The 24,561-nt window shown below is 52.7% G+C and overlaps 1 protein-coding gene across 2 annotated transcripts; it reads left to right on the top strand.

The window, feature by feature from the left end:
• The first annotated feature begins 895 nt into the window (after positions 1 to 895).
• Positions 896 to 24,452, top strand: SH2B3 (SH2B adaptor protein 3). 2 transcript variants are annotated; one of them, XM_039362626.1, is made up of 8 exons: positions 896 to 1,053; positions 6,830 to 7,603; positions 18,368 to 18,469; positions 18,930 to 19,018; positions 19,716 to 19,810; positions 20,235 to 20,449; positions 21,131 to 21,302; positions 21,791 to 24,452. In XM_039362626.1, the coding sequence occupies exons 2-8, from the start codon at positions 6,857 to 6,859 to the stop codon at positions 22,102 to 22,104; spliced, it is 1,734 nt and encodes a 577-aa protein (XP_039218560.1). In that variant the 5' UTR covers positions 896 to 1,053; positions 6,830 to 6,856; the 3' UTR covers positions 22,105 to 24,452. The 2 variants fall into 2 exon arrangements, with proteins under 2 accessions (XP_039218560.1, XP_039218559.1); XM_039362625.1 differs by lacking the exon at positions 896 to 1,053 and adding an exon at positions 3,458 to 3,831.
• Positions 24,453 to 24,561: the final 109 nt, after the last annotated feature.

Below are 24,561 nucleotides of genomic sequence, written 5' to 3' on the forward strand. Positions count from 1 at the left end.
AGAACCAGTTTTTCTTAAACCAAACTGCAATGGTCAAATACACAGCTTGGCCGGAGTTTTTGAGAGTTCTTCTCTGAATTTTGTGAATAATTGGGCCATTCCAGAATCTTGATCCCTTTCTGTTTAACCTGCCCAGCAATCTGGCCCCCAAGTTAACAAGAAGACCCCCCCAAAAGTGTCTTCTCCTCCTGCCTTTAGAAGAGACAGCTGGGTAGTTAAGGACAGAGCCCTTATTTTTCATCCTGGCGCCATTAAAATAAAATAAAGGCAAACAGCTTTGGAAGACCAAAGGCTCTGCAAACCCCCCCCCCCTTTAAAAAAAAAAAAAAGACTTTCTGACTGCTTGGACCAATAGCAAAAATGAAGTTGGCCGTGTCCTTGGTGGCTTCAATGGGTGATTTCAAGAACGGAAGATCTCGGCCTTTGCAACTGAGTGCCGGAGGGTCTGTAGCCCTGACAACCTTTAAGTCTTGTGGACTTCAGCTGCCAGAATTCCCCAGCCAGCAATTCTGGGAGTTACACAAGTCTCAAAGTTGCCAAGGTAGCAGCTGGGGAATTCTGGGAGTTGAAGTCCACAACTATTAAAAGTTGCCGCCGTCCGCGCCCTCGAATCGGACGGGGGCTTCTAACGAAGAGAGCCCCCCACGCCGCCTCCCAGCCGGGCTGGGCTCGTCTTTCCCCGACGGGCTCCCACGCGCGCCCGGGCCCGGCTCCTCCAGCTGCCGCGCGGGCTGTGGGCGAGGCCCGCCTGCCCTCCCGCCAGCCCCGGCCGCACATCTGGCGGAAGCGAAAGCGCCCGCGGGCGCCGCGCTGCCGCCCCGGCCCGCCGGCCTCCCTCGCCCGTCCGCTCCTTCCAGCCGCCGCGGCAGCCCCCTCCGCCCGGCGCCGCCTCCGCCTCCGCCCCTCGCCGGCCAGGGAGGCGTCAGGCCGGGTCGGCGTCGAGGCGCCCCGCCCGCTCGCCCGCTCCTACCGGCTGCTGGCGGCTCCGACGGCGCGGCGCTCCGGGGCGGGCGGCATGGGCCGGGCGGCCGAGGGGCGCCGCTTCTCGCGCAGGTGAGTCGGCGGGCTCCGCGGCGGCTCTGGCTTCCGCTGCCGGGGCGCGGGGCTGGTGGAGCATGTGCAGAGTGCCCGCGCTCGCCCGGGAGGGGGGAGGCAGGGAGGGGGCGCGGGAAGGGGGCAGAGGACCGCAGGCATCTCTTTTGGGGGGGGGTCGCCATCCCTGGGTGGGAGCCCCCCACTTTCCTGGCCGGGAAGGGGCTTCTGCGCGGAGGCACCTGCGGGGGGAGCCTCGGGAGCGACCCCCCCCTTCCCGGGCTGGCGAAGGCGGCTGCCTGTCCGCGGAAGGTCTCGGGGCAGCGGGAGCCCCCTCTGATCGCCCCCCGGGCGGCACTTTGGGGATCGAAGCAGCCCGAATCGAGGCGGGGGTCCGTCCGGGAAAGCGGGCCACCGCCTGCCCGAGGAAGACTTGGGGAGTGGGGGGAGCAGGCTGGCTCCAAACAGCTGCCCCACATCTGGGCGCTCCAACATGGGAGAACGAGGCCCGGGCTCCCTTAGGCGGGGGGGGAGGGGGGCGCAGGGGGAATCCGAAATTCCGTGAGGTTTTACTATTTTACTTCTTTTGATCGTTTTAAGGTTTAGAACGATGAGCCGCGGAGTTGCTGCGTTGAGTTGGGGGGGGCCTGTAGAAATGGAAGGGATAACTGTGAAATAAAAGGAACTTGCTTGGGACTTAGAAAATTTTGTGTGTGTGTGTGTTGGTCAGGATGGGGCCAAAACTCACAGGCTGTCAAAGAGGCTGAAATACTTTTTGGATGCAGGGGTGTCCAACCTTTAAGACTTCTGGACTTCAATTCCCAGAATGTCCCAGCCTTGCTGAATTCTAGGAACTGAAGTCCACAAGTCTAAAAGTGGCCAGAGTTAGACTCCCGCTGGATTAAACTGAGATCTGAAAGAGACGCACCATCCTGGCTTCTTCTCTTGACCAGATTGCTGCGCGGCAAAGGCTGCTGTTTCTCAGAAGCTTATCAGAACATTGCGCTTGGGGTATGTTCAGTGGCGGTGGGGCTTGGAGTGCTGGGTCTGGGTTGCATGCTCGCTTCGCATGCAGCAGTGGTGCTGCTGTGCAGCATTGGCTCCCTGCTCCAACAGAAGCCCTTCTGAGACAAACCCGGGTTCAACAAAGACACGATGGATCGGTTGTTCCCTTCCTTAATCTCTTTAATTTGGCTTCAGTTTGGCCCTGCAGACCTGGCTTCTCCTCTTTCTGCTCCGCTTTTTCCTAATTCCCCCCCCCCATGAAAGGATGGAGAGGGGGGCTCTGTTGAAGAAGGCCCAGCTGTAGGACAGATAAATATCAGAGTTGGATCTTGGGGGTCTTCTAATCCAACCCCCTGCTCAAGCCGGAGACCCAAGGGCTGCGTTCAGATCGCTCCCTTGCAAAGCTCACCCATTGCCCTTTCTGCTCCGGGCAGCCTTTCTGGGCATTTGAGGGTGCCCGGTGTGAATTAAACGTGAGTGTGTTTGTGTGGATTTTCTTCCCACGCATGGCATACCTGATGACACGGCAACTCCCCTTCCCACTGGGCCCAGCTGCCTTTCATAACAAGGGGAAGTTTGGGAGGGGCCTTCCTTCCATAGTGCAAGTTAAAAGCCATTGTGCATTTCAAAGCACAAAACCGAGAGTGAGGGGGGGGGAACCTTCTATTTTTGGTGTGCTGCTAGAAATTTCTCCTTGCCTGCACCCGGCTGGAGACTCAGAGCCGGAGCCACCAAAGCACCTTTCCCAAAGCGTCATGCTCTTGGTGGGCTTTGCAAAGGTGGCTGCTTTGGTCCTCGCCCCTGAGAGAGCCTGCCCGCCGGGCTCCACAGAGATCCTCAGCTCTGGGACGCGGGAGCTGGCTTATGTAACTTTGGGTTGCAAGAGCTGTCTCAGGGGCACGGCTCTGCCTCCCGTTCCTTGGGGGGAGGGCGTGTTCATTGCGTGGGAAGGCCAGCAAGACTTTTGCAAGAATCTGGGGCCAGGCAGATTCTCTCTAGCAATGGGGCCCAGCCAGGCGTGTGCGCCTGTTTTCAATCAGAATGGAACTGGAAGGGACCTTGGAGGTCTTCTAGTCCAACCCCACTGCTCAAGCAGGAGGTCTTACGTTATTTCAAACAGGTGGCTGTCCAGTCTCTTCTTAAAAACCTCCAGGGATGAAGCACCCACACCTTATGGAGGGAAAGCTGTTCCACCGGTTAATTGTTCTGACTGTTCGGAAGTTTCTCCTTAGTTCCAGGTTGCTTTTCTCCTTGATTAGTTTCCAACCATTGTTTCTTGTCCTGCCTTCAGGTGCTTTGGACAATAACTTGGCCCCCTCGTCTTTATGGTAGCCCTTCAAATATTTGACTGCTGCTATCCTGTCCCCCCCCCCAGCGTTTCTTTCCCCAGTTCCTGCAACCGCTCTTCATACGTCTCACTCTCCGGGCCTTTAATCCTCCTAGTTGCTCTTCTCTGCGGTTTGCGTCTTTGGAAAAGCCCATTCAAAGATGGCCCCTCTCTGGGAGGCAGGGGCGCCTAGGGTGGCGCCGCGGGTCCTGGAGAAGCCAAAAGCCTTAGAGGGATCGGGCTGGAGGGCACTCCCACCCCTCTGCCTCGGTTTCCCAGGGACCCCTGGCCCACGGGGCAGGAGGACGTTGTCGTTGCGTCTGGGAGGAAGCATGGTGCTGAGTCATTGGCAGGCTGGTCAGACAGATAGACCCAGAGCTGGGGGCCCTGTGGGGGCAAGAGACTCGGGCACCTGGAAGCACGTTACGCAGCGGCATGCAGTCTCGGCTCCTTGCAGCGTCTCTCCGGTTGGTTTGCAAAGCTTGTGTGGTTTTTATTTTTGCAAGGACGGTTTTCGATTGGCCAGACCTTTGTTTGAAATGGTCTAGGGCTTCCTGCTTGAGCAGGGGGGTGGGCTAGAAGCCCTCCAAGTTCCCTTCCAGCTCTCTCGTTCTGTTATTCTGGTTTCCCCTCTACTGCTGCTGCTTACAAGCCCCCCTTTCTTTTAGAAGCCCTGAGGTGGGATCCTCCTGGAGCCTCTGCTTGTTAAGCCCATCAGGTGCCGCCTGCGGGCCGGACACTCTTCAGCCCTTCGGCTGAAGCTCTTAGTGGTCCTCTGGGTTTTTTTTCCTACTGCCCTTTCTTCCTCTTAGAAGTCATGAGATGTCCACAGAGATCTCCCCTTTACGGCCACGTGACTGGGCCAGAGGGGGCATGCACAAGAGCCAAAGTCCAGAACCAGACATGGTATCTTCCAAAGCTTTGGGGACGTGAGTTCCACTCATCCCTGCCAGGCTGGGCTGCAGGGGCCCTCACGGTGAAATGCCCAGATCCTGGCATTCTGTTCCTTTTTTCATACTTTGTGTCCCAAATGCCAGCACTGAATTGGAAACTGCCTGTTCCCCCCCCCCCGTGTCTCTAAAAGGCAAGACCCAGATTCAGGGTGGTCTCCCGAATGGGAACCTGGCCGGGCAAGATCCAGTGGTTACAGCAGGGCTCAGGAGCCTGATCAGCTCCCCTTTGAAGAAGGATGAGCCAGAAGCGAGAGTCCGGACGTCGTTCTTTGGGCGATGGAACTTAATAGTTGCTCTCTTCCTGAGCTAGCAGAGTTGTGTTCCTATCAGCTTGCCGAATTATGTGAAAGATTCGTATCAGGTCAATACATGGGTGACATGGGTTCACACCTTATTATGCTCGATTTTACTTAGGCTGGATAGGAAGTGCACAACATCAAGCTTATGGTCTGTGAACCTCAGGTTAGGGCTTAGTGTAAAGTAGGTCATTGAGGCACCTTTGATCAGGGTGGGTGGGGGGCTTTGCACAGGTATGAGCAAGCAAGAAGGTGCGCACACAATCACGGACTGTATAAATACAGTGCAGAGAAAGGGAGAGAAGTAATCTATTGATTTTAATCTCACTGGGCACGTCAAAAAGTGCCCGGGTTGCTTAACTGAAAGCTGGAAGCACTGTGTCTGCGGGTGTGGGCTTGTTGGTGTACGTACACAGTCAAAAGCTCCCTGCATTTCGGTTCTCTAGTCTCACTGTCTCCAGGCGAGTAAACAGGCATTCTGCGGCGCTGCCCCACAACGGTTACCCGGTTTTGTTTTGCTTTGGGAAAAAACCTCTCACCCTCAGGAAGACCTCCTCAAGGTGATCCCTGGCCGGCCCACGCCGCTGCGGGGAGGAAGGCCTGGGGCCTGCTTGCACGAGGAGACGGCAGTGTGGGGCCGCACAACGAACCGGCTTCCTGTTTCAGCAGCCGTGCCTGAGGAGGATAAAACCGAGCTGTTTTGCAGGAGAGAGAAAAGCCTGAGGGCTGGGAGCTTTGCAAAAACTTTGGAGCAAAGTGGACTTCTCACTCGCACACTTTGGTAGAGCTACGGCTGGGTGTTTTGCACACCCACAAGACCCCTCAATGCTGGGGATTTCTTTTGCAGGGCCTGACGGTCCTCAGAGAGAAGAAGGCTAGTGGTGGAGCATCCTGCAAGTGGGTGTGTAGAATCTGTCTTTTCCCAGCCGGGCACCATTCGTACATGCAGGAGGACTCCCAGAGAAAGGATCAGGCAAATTTAATGTTTAAATCTGGCATGTGCAAAGAGGACAGGATTCCATTCTGCGTCTGACAGTTAGAACTATCAGTGGGATGGCTTGGGTGCTCCATCTCTGGAGGTTTTTAAGGAGAGATCTCTGGCTTGAGCAGGGGGTTGGACTAGAAGATCTCCAAGGTCTCCTCTAACTGTTGTTCTGTTTAGGGAAGCCAGACAGTTTAGCGAGGCAGAGAGGATCGGCTGAGGGTCGCCCAGTCCTGGCAAGGAGAGATGGGAACACAGATCTCTCAGTTTAGTTAGTGTTTCTCAACCTTGGCCACTTCAACTCCCAGAATTCCCCAGCCATGTAGACTTCAACTCCCAGAGTTGAAGTCCTCCGATCCTCAAATGACCGAGGTTGGGAAACACGGGTTTAAACCATCCGTAGGTCCAAAGACTGGGGTAGATCACATTGGCAAAAAGAGACCTGATTTTGAGCCGGTTGGACCGGTTTCTTTCTGTATTGCCTTTCTACTTTCCCTTCCACCTCTGAGCGGTGGAAGGCTGCTATCTAGGAATGCTGACAGCAGTCCCCCTCCTTGCTCACTCTGTCCAGGACATGCTAGGTCATGTTTGAAAAGCGTTGTAGCACCTTGATTCTACTCCAGGAGTTCACAAACAGTTTTAAAAGGGCCTGTAGGAGAGCTGTGCCGGCTTGTTGAAGGCCCCGATCCCTCCTTGTGGCTTTGGGAGACGGTCCTGGGAGATCCTGGGAGAGTTCCTCAGGATGGCTGATGCACTTTGATGAAGTTGGGCCGAGGAGATTAGGACCCTGGTGCACATCCAAGAATTGTCTGCAGAGCTAACCAGTTATAATACTAGTGGCATCTTTGTAGCTCAAGGTTGAACGATGGGGTCCTTGGCACTCTCTGACCTTGGTGAGTTTCTTGCAGATGTTTCGTGACCCTACTAGGTAACATCATCAGTGTTAAAAGGGAGGGGAGTTGGCTGTCTGATGGGCGTGTTCTTGGCGGTTTCTTGATTAGCTGGTGTTTACTGAGTTGGTTGTAGATCTACCACTTATATATGTTACCGTTGAACGTCTGTGTGGCCTGTAGTGATGGTATCTTCCACATTGTGTTTCTCAATTGGCTATCCTTTTCCAATATGGTCCGTGGTTGCCTGGACGAGCCTTCTCTGCTATTTGTCCTGAATTGGTCTGATCCTCACACCATTTCTTTTCCCTGTTGTCTGTGTCTGGAACTCGTTCCCTTTATAGAATCCCAGAAGATCTCCAGACTTGGCCATGAATGGACACGCTGTCCCATCAGGTGACTCCGGACACCCCGGCGGGTGGAACGAGTTCTGCAAGCAGCACGCTATCACCACCGCCAGGGAGCTGGCCAGGGAGTACCTACACTTTGTCAGCGAGAACCCCCAGCATGAAGTTTTGGCCGCTGAGAACTTCTCCCTTCAGTTTGCAGACCTCTTCCAGCAATATTTCTGCAACGAGGTGAAGGATACGAATGCTACAGACCAGCTTCACATCCTGCCCTTTAGCAGAGTGCGAGACTATCGGGACACAGGCCAGAAACATGGTGAGGGATCTTCGGGCACGGTTGGGACCAAGGTCGAGGTGGAAATGTCGGACCAAGTCAACCGGGCCTCTGAGGTCCGCTCTGGCGGACTTCCCAAGTCCTGGAGTTCTGAAGAACTGGCAGCGCCCACTTCTCCATTGGGTGTCAGGAGACATTTTTCTCTGGACCGGCTACGGAGGAGCTGGCGTAGCTTGTTCCGCCGGAGATCCTTGGAGTCGGGCCCTGGCGAAGGGGAGATGGCGGACTTGGTTTTGAGATCTGGCCTTGCCCGAAAGATCTTCCCGTGGACCATCTCCAGGGACTGCTCCTTACAGATCCAGAAAGAAGGGAACCTGAAATACATGATGGTGACGGAGGACAGTGGGACTCGCTGGCAGAAATGCCGGCTAGTTTTATACAAAGAAGGGCCTCCGGACTGCCAGAGTTATGTCTTGGCGCTGTTTGATCCCCCCAAGGTAAGTGGTCTCTATTCTTGCAAACCCCCCTCCTCGCTCCCCCTCCTTTCTTTTCTAAACATCTGTGGTGTGGACACACAGAAGAAAGAACCTCTTCATTCAGCAGATCATTCAATTTCTGGGATCTTGCTGACCCCAAAAGTAGGCAAGGAACTATGCTTAAATTCTTTTAAAAGCAGTTTGGAGAAATCGAGCGAAGTCATATGGGTAGCCAGAGGCTTTCAGCTGAATGCTGAAGAATGATTCTTTGGGTAACAGATCTCAGAAACGAATACTGGGATGATCGGGGTCTTTGTGCTTAGTACAGACTATTTTTTCCCTTATTAATGTTTGTTCAGCGCTGTCTGTTTTATCTCAGAGGCTTTGCTCTTTGGAGATTTAATTCTTTTTTGGGGAGGGGAACTGATCTTCTGGATGGCCCCAACCATTCAGGATATCTACATGGAACAAATTGACACAGCTGCTTTAAAAGGCTTGCTTTAACTCATCTGAGATCTTTTCAAAGCTCCTGGCTTTTAGAACTTTTTTCAACTTGTTTTTTCTTTCGTCTGTTCCGTGTTTTGAGATATTACTTGAATATCATGGGCGGATATGTATACTTAGTTGCATATCATGGGCGGATATGTATACTTTATTTTATTTGTTACATTTATTGTCTCGGTTTTCTTAGCCCCGTTTGCCTGGGCGGGCACCCAGATTGGTGGGAAGTCCAAAGCCTCCATCAGTTGCCTGGGTGATTGTAGTTTGGTTGGTGCCACTGATGGTGGGCAGGATTTTCAAAGGATTCCTGCAGGTTTCCATCCCTGCTTTAGCTACTAAGCGAGACTGCAGACTTGGTGTGACTGCAAAAGGTCCTTCCCTGTCCTGTCCCCATAAGCCAAGGGCCCGAGGCCAGAAGCCTTACTAAAGCTTCTTAGATGCTTCTTAGATGCCTCCTCCATCAAGACCGGCCTCTAGGAAATAAGCCGAAAAGCTGAAAAGTCTGGATTTTCCAAAGCAAATAATAAAAATATGGAATTGTCCCCCTCTTGCCTTCTTATTTTGATTGGCCAAGGAAGGTCAAAACCAGTTAAGAGAGAAAATGGATGGTGAAAATGGAATATTTTTTTTAAGGCGTCCTCTTGCCCCATCTCTTCCAAAGCTGCGATGGGAACAGAAATCCATTCATCCCTCAAGGCAGGCAGTGAATGGGGGATTCAGCTGAAGCTGGCGTAGGCTTGGCAGAAAACAGCGCTCCGGGTTTGGGGGGTGCCCACCCCTCTTCTCCTGGCTGTCCCCCTTCCCAGATGCTAAACATGGCGCCCTGGGTTGTCTCTTTTCCAAAAGCAGGGTGGCTTTCCCTTGGTTTGTGTGTATGTGTGTGTGTGTGTCTGTTCCCTCTTTTTGTCTGGCTCTTAAGGAGGAGAAGGTGCTTGGGTAGCTGTCCTGGTTTGCTTGCCTGTTCAGTCAAGATCTTTGAGTTTGTGCCCAGGTGTTGCATGAACGCATGGCATCACATGTATGGGCAAACCTGGGACTCCATGCCACGGTCAGGCAGCTGCTCACAAGGGGGGAGAAGGGGGGCACCGAGCATCCAGTCTGATTAATTTGAAAGCCAGCAGGGGGGGAAAGCTGGTTGAGTTTATCCACAATTCCTCAAAGGGCAGTTTGTTTATTATTAGATTTTATCCAGCGTTTTGTTGTATTTATTTATTTTCTTTTTATCCCGCCTTTATTACAGTTGGGTTATCCCAAATGATGCTTTCCTTACCCTCAAGATCTTGCCCCAGATGTTACTCTCCCCCCCCCATTCCTAAGATAATTTAAAAAAAAAAACAACCCTTTTCATTATATTGAATATTTTAGCTGGGGAATTTGGACATCATCTTTCCTTGGAAAGACCCCCTCGCTCATTTTGAAAGAGTGCATCTACATTTCTCTGGAAATGCCTTGTAAAGAGTGGAACAAACGGGGTCTCGCCAGATTTTTGTATGTGGATGGAAGTGCTTCCATGGGCTCTTTTGGGGGGGGGACTTGGTCAAGTTTTATAGCAGAGCCTGGGAATTTCACCCTGGCCACCGAATCTGAGTTAGCACTTTTTCTTTGAGAGACAAGAAAAAAAGAGGAAATGTATCAAAAGCATCCTGTCCAAAATTCGTTGAAGGCATTTTCTTCAGCACATGGAGACTTTCGATATGACTTGATTGCACAACTCGTGTCTAGCCAAGTTTGCAAAGCCAGTTTTCTGTTTTTGTTGTTTCTTCCAGGGGTCGCCTTGAGGTTCTCCAGGATTAGAGATAAAAGTTTAAGGTCTGGAGCAGGACAGGCCTGGGGGCTTTGCATGGGCTGCTTGGGCTGCCCTCAGCATCTCTGGAGCCCCCAGCCCAGCCCCAAATGCAGCTGATGGAGGAGCAGAAGAGGCTGGAATCAGCCAGGCCTCTCCCCCCCTCCCCCCTCCCCCCAGCCAATTCAAGGTCTGGCTTGTCCATTTTTGCTAGCTTCCAAGGTAGTATTTACGGCCAAGCTGAAAGTCCCAGGAACATCTGCGTTTCCGATGGAAATATTTGCAGTTGTTTATGTCATCCAGATGTTATGGTTAGAGGCAGGTTGAGGAGGAGGAGGAGGAGGAGGAGGAGGAGGAGGAGGCCTTGTCTTAAGATTTTTTCAGCCTGGGGGTCAGACAGGAATCACTCTTCCTCTTTCCCCCCCAACTCTTGGTGACCCCCATCCCAGGCTCCAAATTCCTTCTTTTTTCCCTAGCAAATGGATTGTCTTCTTCAAAACACGGCTGTCATCCTTTCTTGCACTGTTTCCCAGCATCCTGGAGGCCCTCAAACCACATCGGAGATCCTGGAGCAACTTTCCTTCTTGCAAGGTTGACTCCTGGCAGGAGGGAGTGAGGCCATCTGCTTGCAAAGGGCCAGACGGTGAGGTTCCTCTTGGACTGTGCCCCAAGTGACACCCCTTATTTTAGGCTGCAGTTTTCAAAGCCCCCCCCCGAAATCCCTTTGCTTGCCATTTCTGTGTGTGCTCTTAGTGTTCATAGCCACATTGTCTTGGATCTGAGGAAATGAAGTCTGGGCGGGGGGGGGGGCTTTGCATTTTAAATCCACCTTGATTCTCAAAAAAGTCAGTCTTCTTGGAGTTTGGAGAAAAAAAGCCGGGCTAGGATCCTGGGGAAGAGGGTATCTTGGGAAGGGCATGTCCTGGGGCTGCCCTCACCTGCCGCTCTCCTTCCTGGGCCACCTCCGGGCGGGCGGAGGTCCCTCCTCTTTCTTCGAAGGCCGTCAGGAAAGCAGACGCCGCCCGCCGGGCTCCAGGGCCTTGTGTCATCTGCGGGCCTGTTCCTTTCAATGCTTTGCAAGCAGCCCAAGCAAGGCAAGATGTGTCAAAAGCTTTGTCATTTATTAAACCACAACTTTTTTCCATCCTTGGTCATTTCCGGATGAGGACGTTTGGGGCAGGGAGAGGGCGGCTGGCGGGGAACGGGGAAGGTCGGACCGAGCTCTCTAACCACACGGCCTGCCGTTCATTGCCGAAGAAATGTGCGTGCGTGTGTGTGTGTGTGTGTGTGTGTGTGTGTGTGTGTTTTCCGGCTGCTTATTTTGGAAACTCGGTTACCCCGAGGGTGTGTGTGAATTGGGTGTTTTTTTGGTTGGCTGGTTGGTTGTTTTCCGAGGGGCAGTAGAAAAAGAGAGAGAGACAATTGTTAACTCCTGCTCTTTTGGGTGGGGGGGATGGGGTGGGGGGCCAGTTTTCCAGGCTTCACCCCCCCCCAAATGCTTTCCCTGGCGTGTTTGGATGCATGGGTTATTGACAAAAAAATTCCAGTATCCCGAGGTGCAAAGTGGATATTACGGTTCAATTTGTTGTTCTAACATCATGAAGTTATGGAAAGTTTGCATAAGGGCTTTTTTAGCCCTGCTTGCAAGAGAGGAGAGGAAAAGGCTAGGGTTTGTAACGTGGGGGGCTTCAGAGGGGCAGCGTGCCAGGCAGGGCACATACCCTTAGCCCCCTGCAAGGGGCACTGGTGGCTGGAACCTGGGTACCCTGTGAAATTAGGCAAAGTGATGCCCCCCCTTCATTCTCTCTCTCTCTCTTTTTTCTCTCTCACTTTCTTTCACACTATTCCTCTCCCTTTTTCTCTTGTCTTTCTTTTTTCTTTTTCTCTTTGTCTTTCTCACTCTTTCTTTCATGCTCTTCCTCTCCTTTTCTCTCTTCTTTCTTTCTCTTTCTTTCTTTCCTTTCTCTCTCTCTTTTTCTTTCTCTTACTTTCTCTCTCTCTCTCTCTGCAAGTTTGCTAAATGCCATCTAACCTGGAGCACTTTTTATGACTGCATTTTTATTCATTTATTAAATTTATATGCTGCCTGTCTTGTTGTCCAGAGTGATGGCTAGTAAATTTAGCCACTGGAATTTGATAAGGTGTAATCCTGCCTCTGCTCACTTTTGCTTGCCTGGCTTGAATGCAAAGGGATTCAGAATAGTTTCAAAGAAATGGTGCCACTTCACAAAGCACCAGATGTGGGAATATCTTCATTTCCCTTGTTTTTCTTCTGGCTTCTCTCCAATTTGCAAAGTTTGCAACTCTTCGGTATCTTGCCTGGTCTAACTTAGATTAGGGATCTCCCAACTTGGCCACTTTAAAACATGTGGACTTTAATTCCCAGAATTCCCCAGCCAGCAACTGGGGAATTTTGGGAGTTGAAGTCCACAAGTCTTAAAATGGCCAAGTTTGGAGATCCCTGCCTTAGATACTTGGGGTGTCATCTTGCCTTCCCTTTTCTCAACAGATTATCACGGCGAAGCTTTCTGCTCTCACCCCGTAAAACCTTGACAATAAACTTAATTTGAAACAGATTTTTGAGCACGGGATGTCCTAATGTGCACAGACTAAGTAGCCCCCACCCCGTGTGACGGAGGAAGCACTTCCTGCAGGTATCGGAAACAGAGCTCAGCCTTTGCGTGTTTTCAAAAATATCGAGTGCTGCAATTGAGGCCTTCCAGGAAAATTTCAAGAAGCGACGCTGCTGCTTCCCGTCACGTTAGGGAGGGTGGTGGGACCTTGGCTTTTCATAAGCAAGGCCTTCCTTCCTTCCTTCCTTCCTTCCTTCCTTCCTTCCTTCCTTCCTTCCTTCCTTCCTTCCTTCCTTCCCTCCCCTCCCTCCCTCCCTCCCTCCCTCCCTCCTTCGTTCTTTCCTTCCCTAGTGCTTTTTTGCACAACTGAAGCAGGGCCTCCACCCCCTCCTCTCGGCTGGACCCCATTGCACGCCAGCCAAGCAGGGTAGGCAGCAGAGGTTGAGGGGGGTTGCTTCTTCCCAGATCATCCCTGACCTCTGCAAGGTTTCAGACTTTTAGGGTTCCTCCCCCCAGAAAGTGCCCCCACCCTTCAAAAGCCTTTTTGCACATGCTACCTCTTCCTTTTAGGGACTCCGTGGCCCATAATCCAGGGTCTGATTCTTGGAGAGCCCCCACCACCACCAAAGACATGGAATCTGTGCCTTCCCTGTCACATATTTGGATGTTTGCTCCCAAATGGCTGATTTCTTCCCCCCCCCAACCACACACCACTCTTGTCTTCCTACCCAACCCCCCCCCACACACAAATCTTTTTTTGCTGTTTCAGCAGTTTTCTTCATCCGGTGGTGGATTCCGGGGCCTGGCCCAATTTGGGGAGGGCGATCAGCAAGGGGGGGGGACATATTTTCTCCAGATCAGGCTGTGTTTTTCTTTTTCTTTCTTTTTTTTCTGATTTCCTGCATGGCTGGATATCTGGCTTCCTTCGGGCCGGGATGCACACCCCAGCTCCTCCATCTGTTTCCTGTGTTCTCGTGCTGAAGGCCGTCATGTGCTCGGTGGGCATCGGCGGAAATCAGGGAGAGCAGGCGGGGGGGGGGAGGCGGCTGGGGACACCCCGTTTGCCAAAAAAAGGCGAAAACATGCAGCCTCCCCATCCCCCACACAGCTTTCGTTTTCAAATCTGCTTTAATCTGATTTTTAATCCGCCCAGGGGCCTTTGTCCCTTGGGGCAAGGTCCAGCAATGGCTCCTGACTTGCAAGGTCCCAATCGCTGAATTTTTTATTGCTATTATCTATAAAAATGTTATCTATTCTTTCTCTTGTGTTTTTATCGATAAAGCAATCGATCTATAAATCAATCCTTTCCCTTTCCTTTCCTTCCCTTTCTTTTTTTTTTTCACAATGAAATTTTCTCCCTGAAAACAGTTTTGTTTTGACAGAGAATTGAGCATGAGACACTGGCTAAAAAAAAGTGATGTTTCGCTCTTGAGCAGAATGAAAGTGTGCGGTTTTCACTCGTCTTTCCTTTTTGTGATTTCAAGAAAAACATTGTCTTCTTCCAATTAACCAGCGGAACAGTTTGCCTTCAGAAGCTATTGGGTGCTTAAAGAAGAGACTGGATGGCCACTTGTCTGAAATGGCATAAGGTTTCCTGCCTGAGCAGGGGGTTGGACTAGAAGACCTCCAAGGTCCCTTCCAACTCAGGTTATTCTGTTATTTAAGGCGCATGGAATGAATTACAGAAAGTCACTGGATTCCTTTTGGGATCTTCTTCCAAAACATAAATGACATGGCGTAGTCAGAGGTGGGTCCTGTACGTTCATATCACGTGTCATCTGATGTTTTATCTCGGCTATTTTCTGCACCTGTCAATGCCTTGAACTCTAAAGTAGCCAAATGGGCTGAATAAGTATTTTTTTTAAAAATCTAACCATGGTTAACACCCAGCAAGCATGCCTCATTGTGCAAATAAAATTCCGATGCTTTGGATTGACCTGGGTCAAACAAATAGCATTAGCTCAGCTGCTACCATCTTTGTGTTGGCTTCAGAGTTTCCAGGACCAAGCCGAGAGGACTAGAAACTTGATGTACTACTCCTAAGGGAGAAACTGTGGGTATGCTCTAGGTATCTTGTAGGAAACCTTGAATATGAGCTACCCGTCGCTTGGGAAGGTCCCCTGTGCCACTCAGAGCCTCCGAAGCTGATGGTTTCCTTCAGATTTCTGGAGAAACGGTGTCCTGGCGTGTCACAGCGTGCCACAAGCTTCTTAGCAGGCGGAGGCCTCTTTCATTCTTTGCAAACCTTGTGTGTTTGTGCTCGTTTTGTGAGCCTGCCCCCCCCTTTCTCTCTGCCCCGTTTCCAGTTCTAAGGGTGTGAGGTTCTTCTTTCTCTGAATTGCTGTTTCTTTGAATCAGTTCCTTTTCTCCCCTCCCAAGAAAACATGTGGCCGAAAGTGGTTTTTGAGGTGACACACAGTGCCGGACCAAGAACCCAGAAGCCAGGGCAGAGCTAGACCGAGATGGTTCACTTGTCTGCTCCTTGGGCATGCTCAGGGCAGGGCTGGGCACACATCAGTAACTCCGTAAGCAGCACTGATTTGGCCCCAGGGCGGCTCCTGTGAACGGGCAGAGTGCAGGGAGCTTGTAGTCCTCACCCGTGGGTCCCCTTGCTCGGCAGCCGGCGTGCAGGACTTTGAAAGGAGGCAGAAGGCAGGACTGTGGGAACACTGGGGCTGCCTTCCTCGGTTCCAGCTGAATGTCGGAGCCTGTCCAGGGTTGTGGGTTGGACGCAGGCCAGGAAAACCCAGGAGAAAGTCTCCGTAGAAGCATGAATCTCCAGGTGCTGCTGGACCAGACCCCCAGGATGCCGGTGGGGTACTGGTTGCTCCCAGAGAAAAGGCTGGCTCTAACTTTGTTCAGCTGCTGCCCTTTAGGGTCCCTTCCAATGCTAGGTTGTGGTTCAAACTAGGATTGCTGGAAACCGCCTTTCCTTGGGGAAGCGGGGCCCATAAGTGAGCCTGATTAAAGTCTCTTCTTCGCTTCGGTTTGTCCCCTGGTTCTCTTACTGTCCTGGTCAACCCTGGGATGAGGAGGCTGGCTTCTGAACCGAGCTGTTTGACCAGGGAGGCCTCTGAGCTTTTCCCACAACTTCCAGACAAATCTTTCTGTTGGTCCCGGAAGTTGAATTTGGCTGCTGGCCCACAGAGCATCTCTCCCTGGTCAGCCATGGCTGTTTCTCCTCAGCCGACAGCTGTGGAGATTTTCTCTGCTTCTGGCCAAAGTTCCCTCAGAGTGTGGCCACAATCTTCACGAACGGAGGCAAATCTACGTCTTGCAGGATCCCACCTGAGTTGGTCAGCAGGCTGAAGGTTTATTCCTCCAGGCTTTTGGACTTCTGCTGGAGTCCGTTGGAGGTGGTCTCAGTGTGTGTGGGGGGGTCTTCAGACGGGCTCTCTGAGGATCCCCCTTTCATTGGGGAGCACAGGGCTCCCCCGTCCCTCGGCTTTCCCTTGGGCTGCAAGCCTTCTGGCTGTGGGGTGGCGGGTGGGATGAGGGGCGAGGGAGTCTCACGCATCGGGGGCTGGAGGTGGTTTTATTTTTCAGCTCTGGCGGGGTAAATATTGCAAGGAGCGTCTGCCTAAGAATGAGGCGGACTAGTGAGATCCCCAAGTAAACTGAAAATGGTTAACTTTAGCTCCTCCTTCGCTCTCTGCCCGCTTGTTCGAAAGCCCGGACTGGAAAGAAAATAACGTATGCCTTCTGTGCATTTGTACTCATTGCAACACTTTCATGGGGTTTCCTTCAGTTGCGGTGCTTTTTCCTCTTTGCAAACAGCGAAGGAGCCGGTTCTTCCCTTGCCTGTTCTTTTCTTCTTTTTTCTTTTCAGGCCATTGGGGTGTTTTGGGCTGTTTGTGCACCCAAAGGACGCTCTGTTCTGTTTTGCAGGGCATCTGTTAAGGCTGCACGCTGGACTCTTTATCTCCCCCAACCAAACATCTTTTCAGAGGCTTTGTTGCTCCGGATTCCCTTTTGAGGAGCGTCTGCAAAAGCGGATGGTTCTTCTTGGGCCCAGTGAAAATTTCTTTCCTTCCTTCCTTCTTTTCTTCTCTACTATTTGAGGGCTCCTTTCCCTATTTTTGGTCAATACACCCACTCCCAAATTTTTACGGGTGAGGGTCGAGGAGGGGGCATTTTATACCTCTGAATGAGCCCAGCTGTTTACTTGCAAATAGAAAAAAGTGCACAGGGAAAAGAGCACCAGGAGACTTCTCTCTTCCCTGAGGCATTAGCTTTCTACTTGCAGGGATTAAAGCCGAATCAAAACATTTGGGCGGTATCTGTATTCAGGCGGACCCTGCACTTGTGAAAAAAATGTTCGCGGGGTCCCTGGGAAGAAATGCTTGGTTTGTCTGCTGGGATTCCCCGTTAACTTCCCCTGCAGGCACAGAGCACACAGGACCCCTAAATAGGGCCCCATCCTGTCTGGATTTCATGTCTTTTTTTCCTTCAGGATAAAAGACATTTTTCAGACCAGATTTTCCAGCAAGAAAATTTGCCAAACATGTTGGAAGCCAACAAAGAGAAACAAACTCGGGAGTGTATATAACTTGCAAAATGGAAGAGGCTTCCCTTGCCTTCCACTCTGAGGCTGTTTCCCCTCCCAATGCATTAGCAATCTGGACCCCCCCCATCCATTTTCCCCCAGCTGTTCTCACAGTTGGCTCCAAACTGCAGACCGGCTGTGACTCATGGGCCCACAAAGCCCAGGAGGAGGCAAAACCCGGAACGGACGTTGCCTGACCCAGACAGGGAGCAGAAGTGGCTGAGACCCAAGACAGATGAGGGTGGAATAGGATATTTGAGGAGCCCCCCCCCCTTATGGCTCGAAGGAACTTGACTGCACCCCCTCCCCTTCAGCCCTGCATGGCTGAGTGTCTCGGATTCCACAGGTTATTAATAGATTTGTTTTGCTGCATGATGGACACCCAATGCAGGGGCTGAATTCCCAAAGGGGAAATCGAGGCAGGTTGAGGGGCTGTTGGAAGACTGGAATTTGGGATTTGGCCTTAGATGCCTTCTCGGCCGGATGCCCTGAGAACCTCCCTGATACGCTCAGGCGGCTTTATTGCTCAGATTCCCAGCCTGCCCAGTTTTACCAGTTCAGGCTTGCCTGGCCAGTTCTTAAGCTTGTCCTACGCAGAGGCGAAAGGTGAAAAGTCAGTAAAAGCCGGACCTGCACCCAGAGCACTGAATACCTTGGGAGAAAAAAGAGTGTAAAAACGGCTTTTAACCATCTGCAGTGTGTTCCCCCCCCCCCGAGAGAACGTTGCGTTGACAGGAAAGCTTAGGAAGGTATTTGATGCCGGACGTTGTTGCTCAAGAGCGATTTTTCCAGCCCTGGTTTTAATCCGGGCTTCCCCTCGGCCCTTTCCCTTCCTTCGCTGGCCTTTTGGGGAGCAAGACACAAATCCCCCTCCTCTTTTGGGGGGGAGGGAAGCAGGGATTTGGCCTCCGTTCCTTTAGGGATTTCACAGATGTTGGAATCCAAAAGGTTTCCTGCAGCTTTGACAGGGAGTCGGACTTGCCCCTGCCCCGAGGAGGGAGAGGCGCTGCCAGGATGCAGCCTGGGGGCAGGAGGGGGGCTGCTTGCGTCTCCTGCACCGCTGCCAGCAGCCCTGGCCCACGCTTGCTCCAGAGCCTCTCCCGGAAGTTGGTTTAACGCCCGTGAATCATGCTGCTCCTTGGAGCCAAGAACAGCAGGCCAGGGCTCTCCGTTGTGGGACACCCCCCCAGGCCAGCCAGCCATGGGGCTGGGCCTGCAGATGTCCTGCCTGGAAAATCCATGGCGTGGCTGGATTCCTGCTCCCCGTGAATTCCCTCTGGACCCGCCGCTTCTTCGGTGCTGGGCAATTCAGGGAGTTGAAGCCCACAAATCTTTAAAAAAACCACCATGTTTAATTCTGGCTTGTTCTTCTGTTTTGGCAGAGCTCCAGGCCCAAACTCCAGTCCCCTTGCTTGGCGATCCAAGAGACTCGGGCGTGCACTCGGCTGGAGATGCCCGACCACCTCCACACCTTTGTGGTCAAGGTGAGCAGCTTCCTTCCCCCACGGCTGCATCAGCCCCAAGCAGGGAGGGCTGGTCTTCTCCCCACCTGGGGCTCTGGGACCTTCCTGGATGGCTGTGCCCAGAGGCAGAATTCCTCTCCAGAAAGCAGAGGGGGCTGCTGCCGTGCACGGGGGGGGGCATGAGCTCCAGAAATAGCAGTCGTCATGAGATGGGCCGGGGGGGGGGTCTGTCTGCAACCACCCCAGAGATGCTTTTCCCAAATCAAGTGGCCCTCACCTGCCTGGCTGAAAACAGCCCTCATCTGGCGTGATTCCCAAAGGATCTTGGAGCAGATTTTTCATTTAAGAGAGCGGAAACTTTCTCCTGCAATTAGAGGACACCCCCCCCAAGAGGTCATCCCACCCCCATTTTATCTGGAGAGGGGGCGTGTCTGGTTTTGCCTCTGCAGTGGGATTAATGCCTCACTTCTCCCCCAAACAGGTAAACGCCTCCACCGAGATAATATTCGAGGCTGGAGACGAGCAGCAGCTGGCCGCCTGGATAGTAGAGATTCAGCAGGGCCTCCCCAGGTGAGTCGTGCAGGAAGAAAAGTTTCGGGGGGGGGGGGCTTTTAGAACTTGACTACTGTCAGAATAAACCACATCCATTTATATTTTTGTTCAAGTAAGGTGTTTGGGGTGCCGGGACTTTGCTTTGTGCCTGGGGAATTCTGGGACTTGAAGTCCAGGCATCTGCAAGTGGCTGAGGTTGGGAAACCCTGGCTGAAGGACTGAGAACAATTGTAGCTCAGGGCTGAACTGTGGGGTCCTTGTGCTCTCTGAGCTGGGTGGTTTTTGGTCAGCACTGATAGTGTTACCTAGCTGGGTCATGAAACGTCTGCAAGAAAACCACCAAGCTCAGACAGCACCAAGGACCCCATAGTCCTCCTCCTCCTCCCCTCTGCAAACCCCTCTCCCTCCTAGCACTGATGACGTTCCCTAGTTTGGCCATGAAATGTCTGCAAGGAAAGCGCCAAGGCCAGAGGGCATCCAGAATTCCCCTGGCTTAAGGACTTTGCTCACCTGGCTTTGGGGGTTCCCCAGGAGAGCGTCAGCATTTCTGCTGTGGTGCAACCGTGCCTCCAAGCCAAGCCCTGGGGGATGGGAGCACCTTTAAACCTGCTTTTGCCCGGGTGAGGTCTAGCATTCTCAACTGCTGTGAAACGTCCCCTTCCACCCATCCTTCCTGCTCTCGGCCTGCCGAACCGTCACTGTCCCTCTTTTTCAGATCGGAAGGAGGCCACTTTGAGGGCACCGCAGACCCTCGTTTGGAGACCGGCACCCCCAGCCCTGCCAACAGCAGCACCGACTCCCTGCACCAAGGTGCCTGGCCGTGGGGCATGGCATGGATGGGTGGGTGGGGTGGGGGAGTAGGGGGTAGCATGCAAGGGGCCTGCTATCCGTGATGATCATGGAGTGGGGGGAGCAGGGGGGGAGCGGCCTAGGAAAGAGACCTTGATGGATCTGAAGCCTTCCTTAGCTGAGTTTCATTCTGTTTGTTCAGACGACTGAGAATAAAATGGTGAGGATTAAGCTGGGGGTCTCTTGCCCCGCCAGCTGGTAGGACCTCTTTCGATCCTGAGCAAGGCTTTGCCTATTGCCTGAAATACAAAATGCAAAAATCTCATGTTTCTGCCTGGCTTCTTTCTGTCTCATGTCGGCTGGAGAATTCTGGCCGAGAAACCCAGATATGTAATCGGTTAAAGATATTCGGCCCCAGCTAAAATCCTCCTTTCCTCCACCCCAGGGGCCTTGCTCTCCAGGCCCACTGAGCAGCCGGCCCAGAGGATGGAGCACTACTTGTCCGCCTTCCCCTGGTTCCACGGCCCCATCTCCCGGGTCAAGGCCGCCCAGCTGGTCCAGCTGCAAGGCCTGGACGGACATGGCGTCTTCCTCATCCGGCAGAGTGAAACCCGCCGGGGGGAGTACGTGCTGACCTTCAACTTCCAAGGAAAAGCCAAGGTACGCCTGGGTCCCCCCCCCCCAGAGGGAGGTAGCTCAGACTCAGACAAGCTGGCCCTGGGTGGTGCAGCCCTGGTTGGCCTTCGCGCCTTCTAACCGGTCCTCGTTAGAAGACGCGAAAACAGAACCGGTTTTTTTTTAGAAACACAGGTAGTCCTTGACTTAGCAACAGCTCATTTAGTGACCAGAGTTACAACAGCACTGAAAAAAGGGACTTAGGACCGTTTTTCACACTTACGACCACTGCAGGATCCCCGCAGGCACGTCGTCCAAATTCAGACCCTTGGCAACTGACTCGTATTTATGACGGTCACCGTGTCCCGGGTTCGTGCAATCCACTTTTGCGACCTTTTGACAAACAAAGTCAACGGGGAAACTAAATTCAGTTCACCACTGTGGCAAGAAAGGGGATAAAGCGGGAGAAAACTCCCTTGACCGACATTTCACTTATAAGTCGAGGACTGCCTGTAAGGACTTTTATGCTTCGGGCCAAAAGGGAAGCCGGATGTAGAGTTGCTGAGATAAAGCTTCTAGTCTTCATGGAGGTCTCAAAGCCAGGGAAGCAGGAAGTAGAGAGGGCAAAGGGCTTGTTCCTTCAGTGGGCCGTGCTGGGGGAGGGGGAACTGGGGGGGGGAAGGAAAGGGTGTCAAAGGGTAATGTCTCTTGTGGCTCCTCCGGCAGCATCTGCGGCTTTCCCTGACGGAACGGGGCCAGTGCCGAGTTCAACACCTCCACTTCTCCTCCGTCCTGGACATGCTGCACCACTTCCAGCACTGCCCCATCCCCCTCGAGTGCGGCACGGCCTGCAGCGTCCAGCTCTCCCGGCACGTGGTGGTCGTCCCCCCCCTGCAAGGTAGGAGGCTCCCCTGCTGAATTTCCTCCCCCCCCCCGGGGGCCTCTGGACGCCCGGGCTGGGCTCTCCCTCCGCAGGGGCACCTTGCACTTCAGGGGCCGCTCGGGCTGGCCTGGGCAGTGTCCAGGTTGTCTGAGGCCAAAGCCTCGTTATGAAGGTTAAGGGGCCAGTCCTCCATTTACGACTGCAACAGAGCCCCGCTCAGCGTGATCGTTGACAGTCACGAAGCAGATCAGACCTGATTGCAGGGTCTTTTTTGTGGAGGTGATCAAGCAAACCAATTCTTGCTTTGGGTCAGTTGGCCAAAAGCTGGAAGTAAATACAGGCAGTCCCCGAGTTAATGACCCCAGCTGAGTCCAACAATTCTGTTGCTAAGTGAGACATTTGTTAAGTGTTACCCCGTTTTACAACCGTTTTCTGATTCTGAAGCAAGGGCCCCGGGTGACCTCCCTTTCCCCCTTCTTTCCTCCCTTCTGTCTCCCCTGCAGCCTCCGGACACCCAGCCGCCTTCCCCCCGTCCACCCACACCTGCATGCCAGAGGTCAGCTTCCTCCAGCCGAGTCCCGCCGGCTGTCCCCGGACCCGCCTGGCCGACAGCCTTCGCCGCCACTCCGTGGAGCAGATCTTCCACCTGGTGCCCCCACCCGAAGATCTGGCTGGTGGCCTCCGGCCTGGCCCCAGCAGCGCCTCCCCCGGTCCGGCCCCTTCACCCGCCGGCCGCCGGTGGGACAGTGACTACGAGGTGGAGGTGCAGAGCCGGGGGCACCTCCGGGCAGTCAGCAACCAGTACACCTCCCTCTGACACAGCTGGCGGAGCCCTCCCTCCATGGCTCTCACCCAGGACGCTGGACGGCCCCGCTGGGAACTGTCCTCTTCCAGCTGCATTTAGTATTTGGATGGCAAGGCTGGGCACTGGTTCCCTTTGGGGGGGATGTGACTTTTTCACCAGGATCCTCTTGGCCTGCGTGTCTCCCCATCTCTCATCGGTTTGCACATCTTCCTTTGCATTTGGCTTTTTTTTTTTTGGGTGGTACCCTCAATGCTTGCAGTGGCCCGTTGGGGGGTCTTTACTACCCCAGACGGCCTTGAATAAGAACCGTAATTAAAGGCAAATTCCTCGTTTGGCTGTGGCGACCCAAAGCCAAAGCCAAAGTGTTCAGTTCCAGAACAAAACAAGGCCTCCTTCCTCTCCGTGCTTTGTTTCTTTCCTTCCTTCTCTCCCCTTTCCCTCCCTCGGTCAAATTGTCCTGCTCTGGCTGGGAAGGTGTTTCAGAAGCTGCTCCTCTTCGGCTGCTTTAAAATAACTTTAAACCACCACCAAGGCTGCCTTAAAAACCAGCATCTTAGAAACTCAGGAACCACCCAATTCTGCCCCTTTTTGCAAAAAGCTAGCTGGTCAGTCAGCCATGCATTGGCCTACGACAGAAGCCGAAACTCTAACTTGGGAAAACGTACAACGCCTACAGGGGATGTGCTCGGAATCAAGTGCCAATTTTTTAAAGGACTTTATTTTGGTGCATTATGGGTTTGAATTTTTGTTTCCCTTCTTGGGATGCAAAGGCAGCCCCCTGCCACGGGGGGGGAGGGTTGGGGTGGGCTGTGGCAGCCTGGCCAAAGGAGGTGATGTGGGCCCTCGGTCTATGTGCCCCAGGGCTGTTATAGGAGGGGGAAGTTCCCAGTTCCCACCGTGGGACCGAATGTACCTCGAGGAGGAACTAGGCTGCAAAGCAGCCACCGCAAATCATCGTAATCTAGCTGTCAGCAGGAAGCTGGAAGGAAAAAGGGGAAGTGATAAGCCTGTTAGGGTTGCCATCCCTTAACCAAACAGAGGAAGTTGAATTTGCTCTTTTCTGCAAGAGGTTGGGCTTTTTTCCTCCAGCATTCGAGGCAAGTTCAAACTAGCCATGCCCAGGGAAGGCCAAGAAACACGTGGCCTGGCTCCTTTTTAGCCAATTCGCACGTGCCTTTCACTGGAAGTGCCTTTATCGAATTAGTGGCTCAACCCTGAAGGACTTTGGGCTGGAAAGTCCCAGGAACTCCCAAGGGGGAAGTTTCTAGACCCACCTTTGGCCTGTGATGTCCGCCGAACATCGAGTGGAGAAGCTCCTTGGAGCGTTTAGACACTGTAGCCCAAGGCTGGAGGGTACCCGGTAGGGCGATAGATTGAATTAAGCCTGAAACTAAATTTCACAGCAGTGGCCTTTTTTCAGTGTTAGCCACGTAAAGACACGTGGACTTCAATTCCCGGAATTCTGGGAGTTGAAGTCCACCTATCGTGAAACGACTTAACACTTGAGAAACACAAGTTTTACAGCAATATTTGATTTTTTTCCTATCTGGTGCCTTGTTGCCTCTCTAAAGGATGATATCCAGCAGAGCCTCAAACAGAGGTGAACCAAGCCAGCTTGAGATCTGGGCCACAGCCGCCCTGCCTTCAAATTACCTTGTGCCACCTTACAGGGTTTCAAATTTCGTCCCTTTCCTGGCTCACGAGAGATCATCTTTCAGAGTTTGTGTTTAGGAGAATACACGGAGCTCCAAAGCTTTCTGGACTATTGCAATAAAACCTCTAAAGTCACTTACATGGGGGGGGGGGAGGGAAACAAACAGGGTCCTTGGAGAGAATTGAACCCAGGATTTAATGTGAGTGTCTAACTTGGGACCATTTTTAAGACTTGTGGACTTCAACTCCCAGAATTCCCCAGCCACCACATGCTGGCTGAGGAATTCTGGAAGTTGAAGTCCACAAGGGGCCAAGTTTGGAGACCCCTGATGAAAGAGAATGACCTTTGCACACAAGGGGGCCTGTCCAGTTGTATTCCACACAAGAAGGGATGGGCAGATGGGTCCCGGAGCTGCCTCCTGCAGGTTTGAACCTTGCAATCCAACAGGTTGGCCTCCGCAGAGACAGCAGCCCGCCCGAGGTGGGGTGGGTTCCACAGCTTGGTTCTTTCAAATAATAAATTTGGAAATAATAAAGAAATTCAAATTGCTCTTTTGAGGAAGAAAGTGGTGTTTTTTTTCCCAGCCTCTCCATTCACTTACAGAAGTTCTATATTCAGTTCTCATTCCTACGTGTAACGGGTCAAATCCTGCTAAGATATTCTGATGTGCTCCTTCCTTAAAATAAACTGTTCAGAGATGTTCACAGCTAGTTCTAGGCTCTCTTTAATTCTCCTCCCTACTCCCAGGTGCTCCTGTTAGCCAAATCTTAACAAAAGATGCTTTCTACTAAAGATAAAAGATCAAGGCAGTCACA

The sequence above is a fragment of the Crotalus tigris genome, unplaced genomic scaffold (assembly GCF_016545835.1).
Source record: "Crotalus tigris isolate CLP2741 ecotype Arizona unplaced genomic scaffold, ASM1654583v1 scf7180000019478.12717781048:2074007, whole genome shotgun sequence".
NCBI classification, from domain to species: Eukaryota; Metazoa; Chordata; class Lepidosauria; order Squamata; family Viperidae; genus Crotalus; species Crotalus tigris.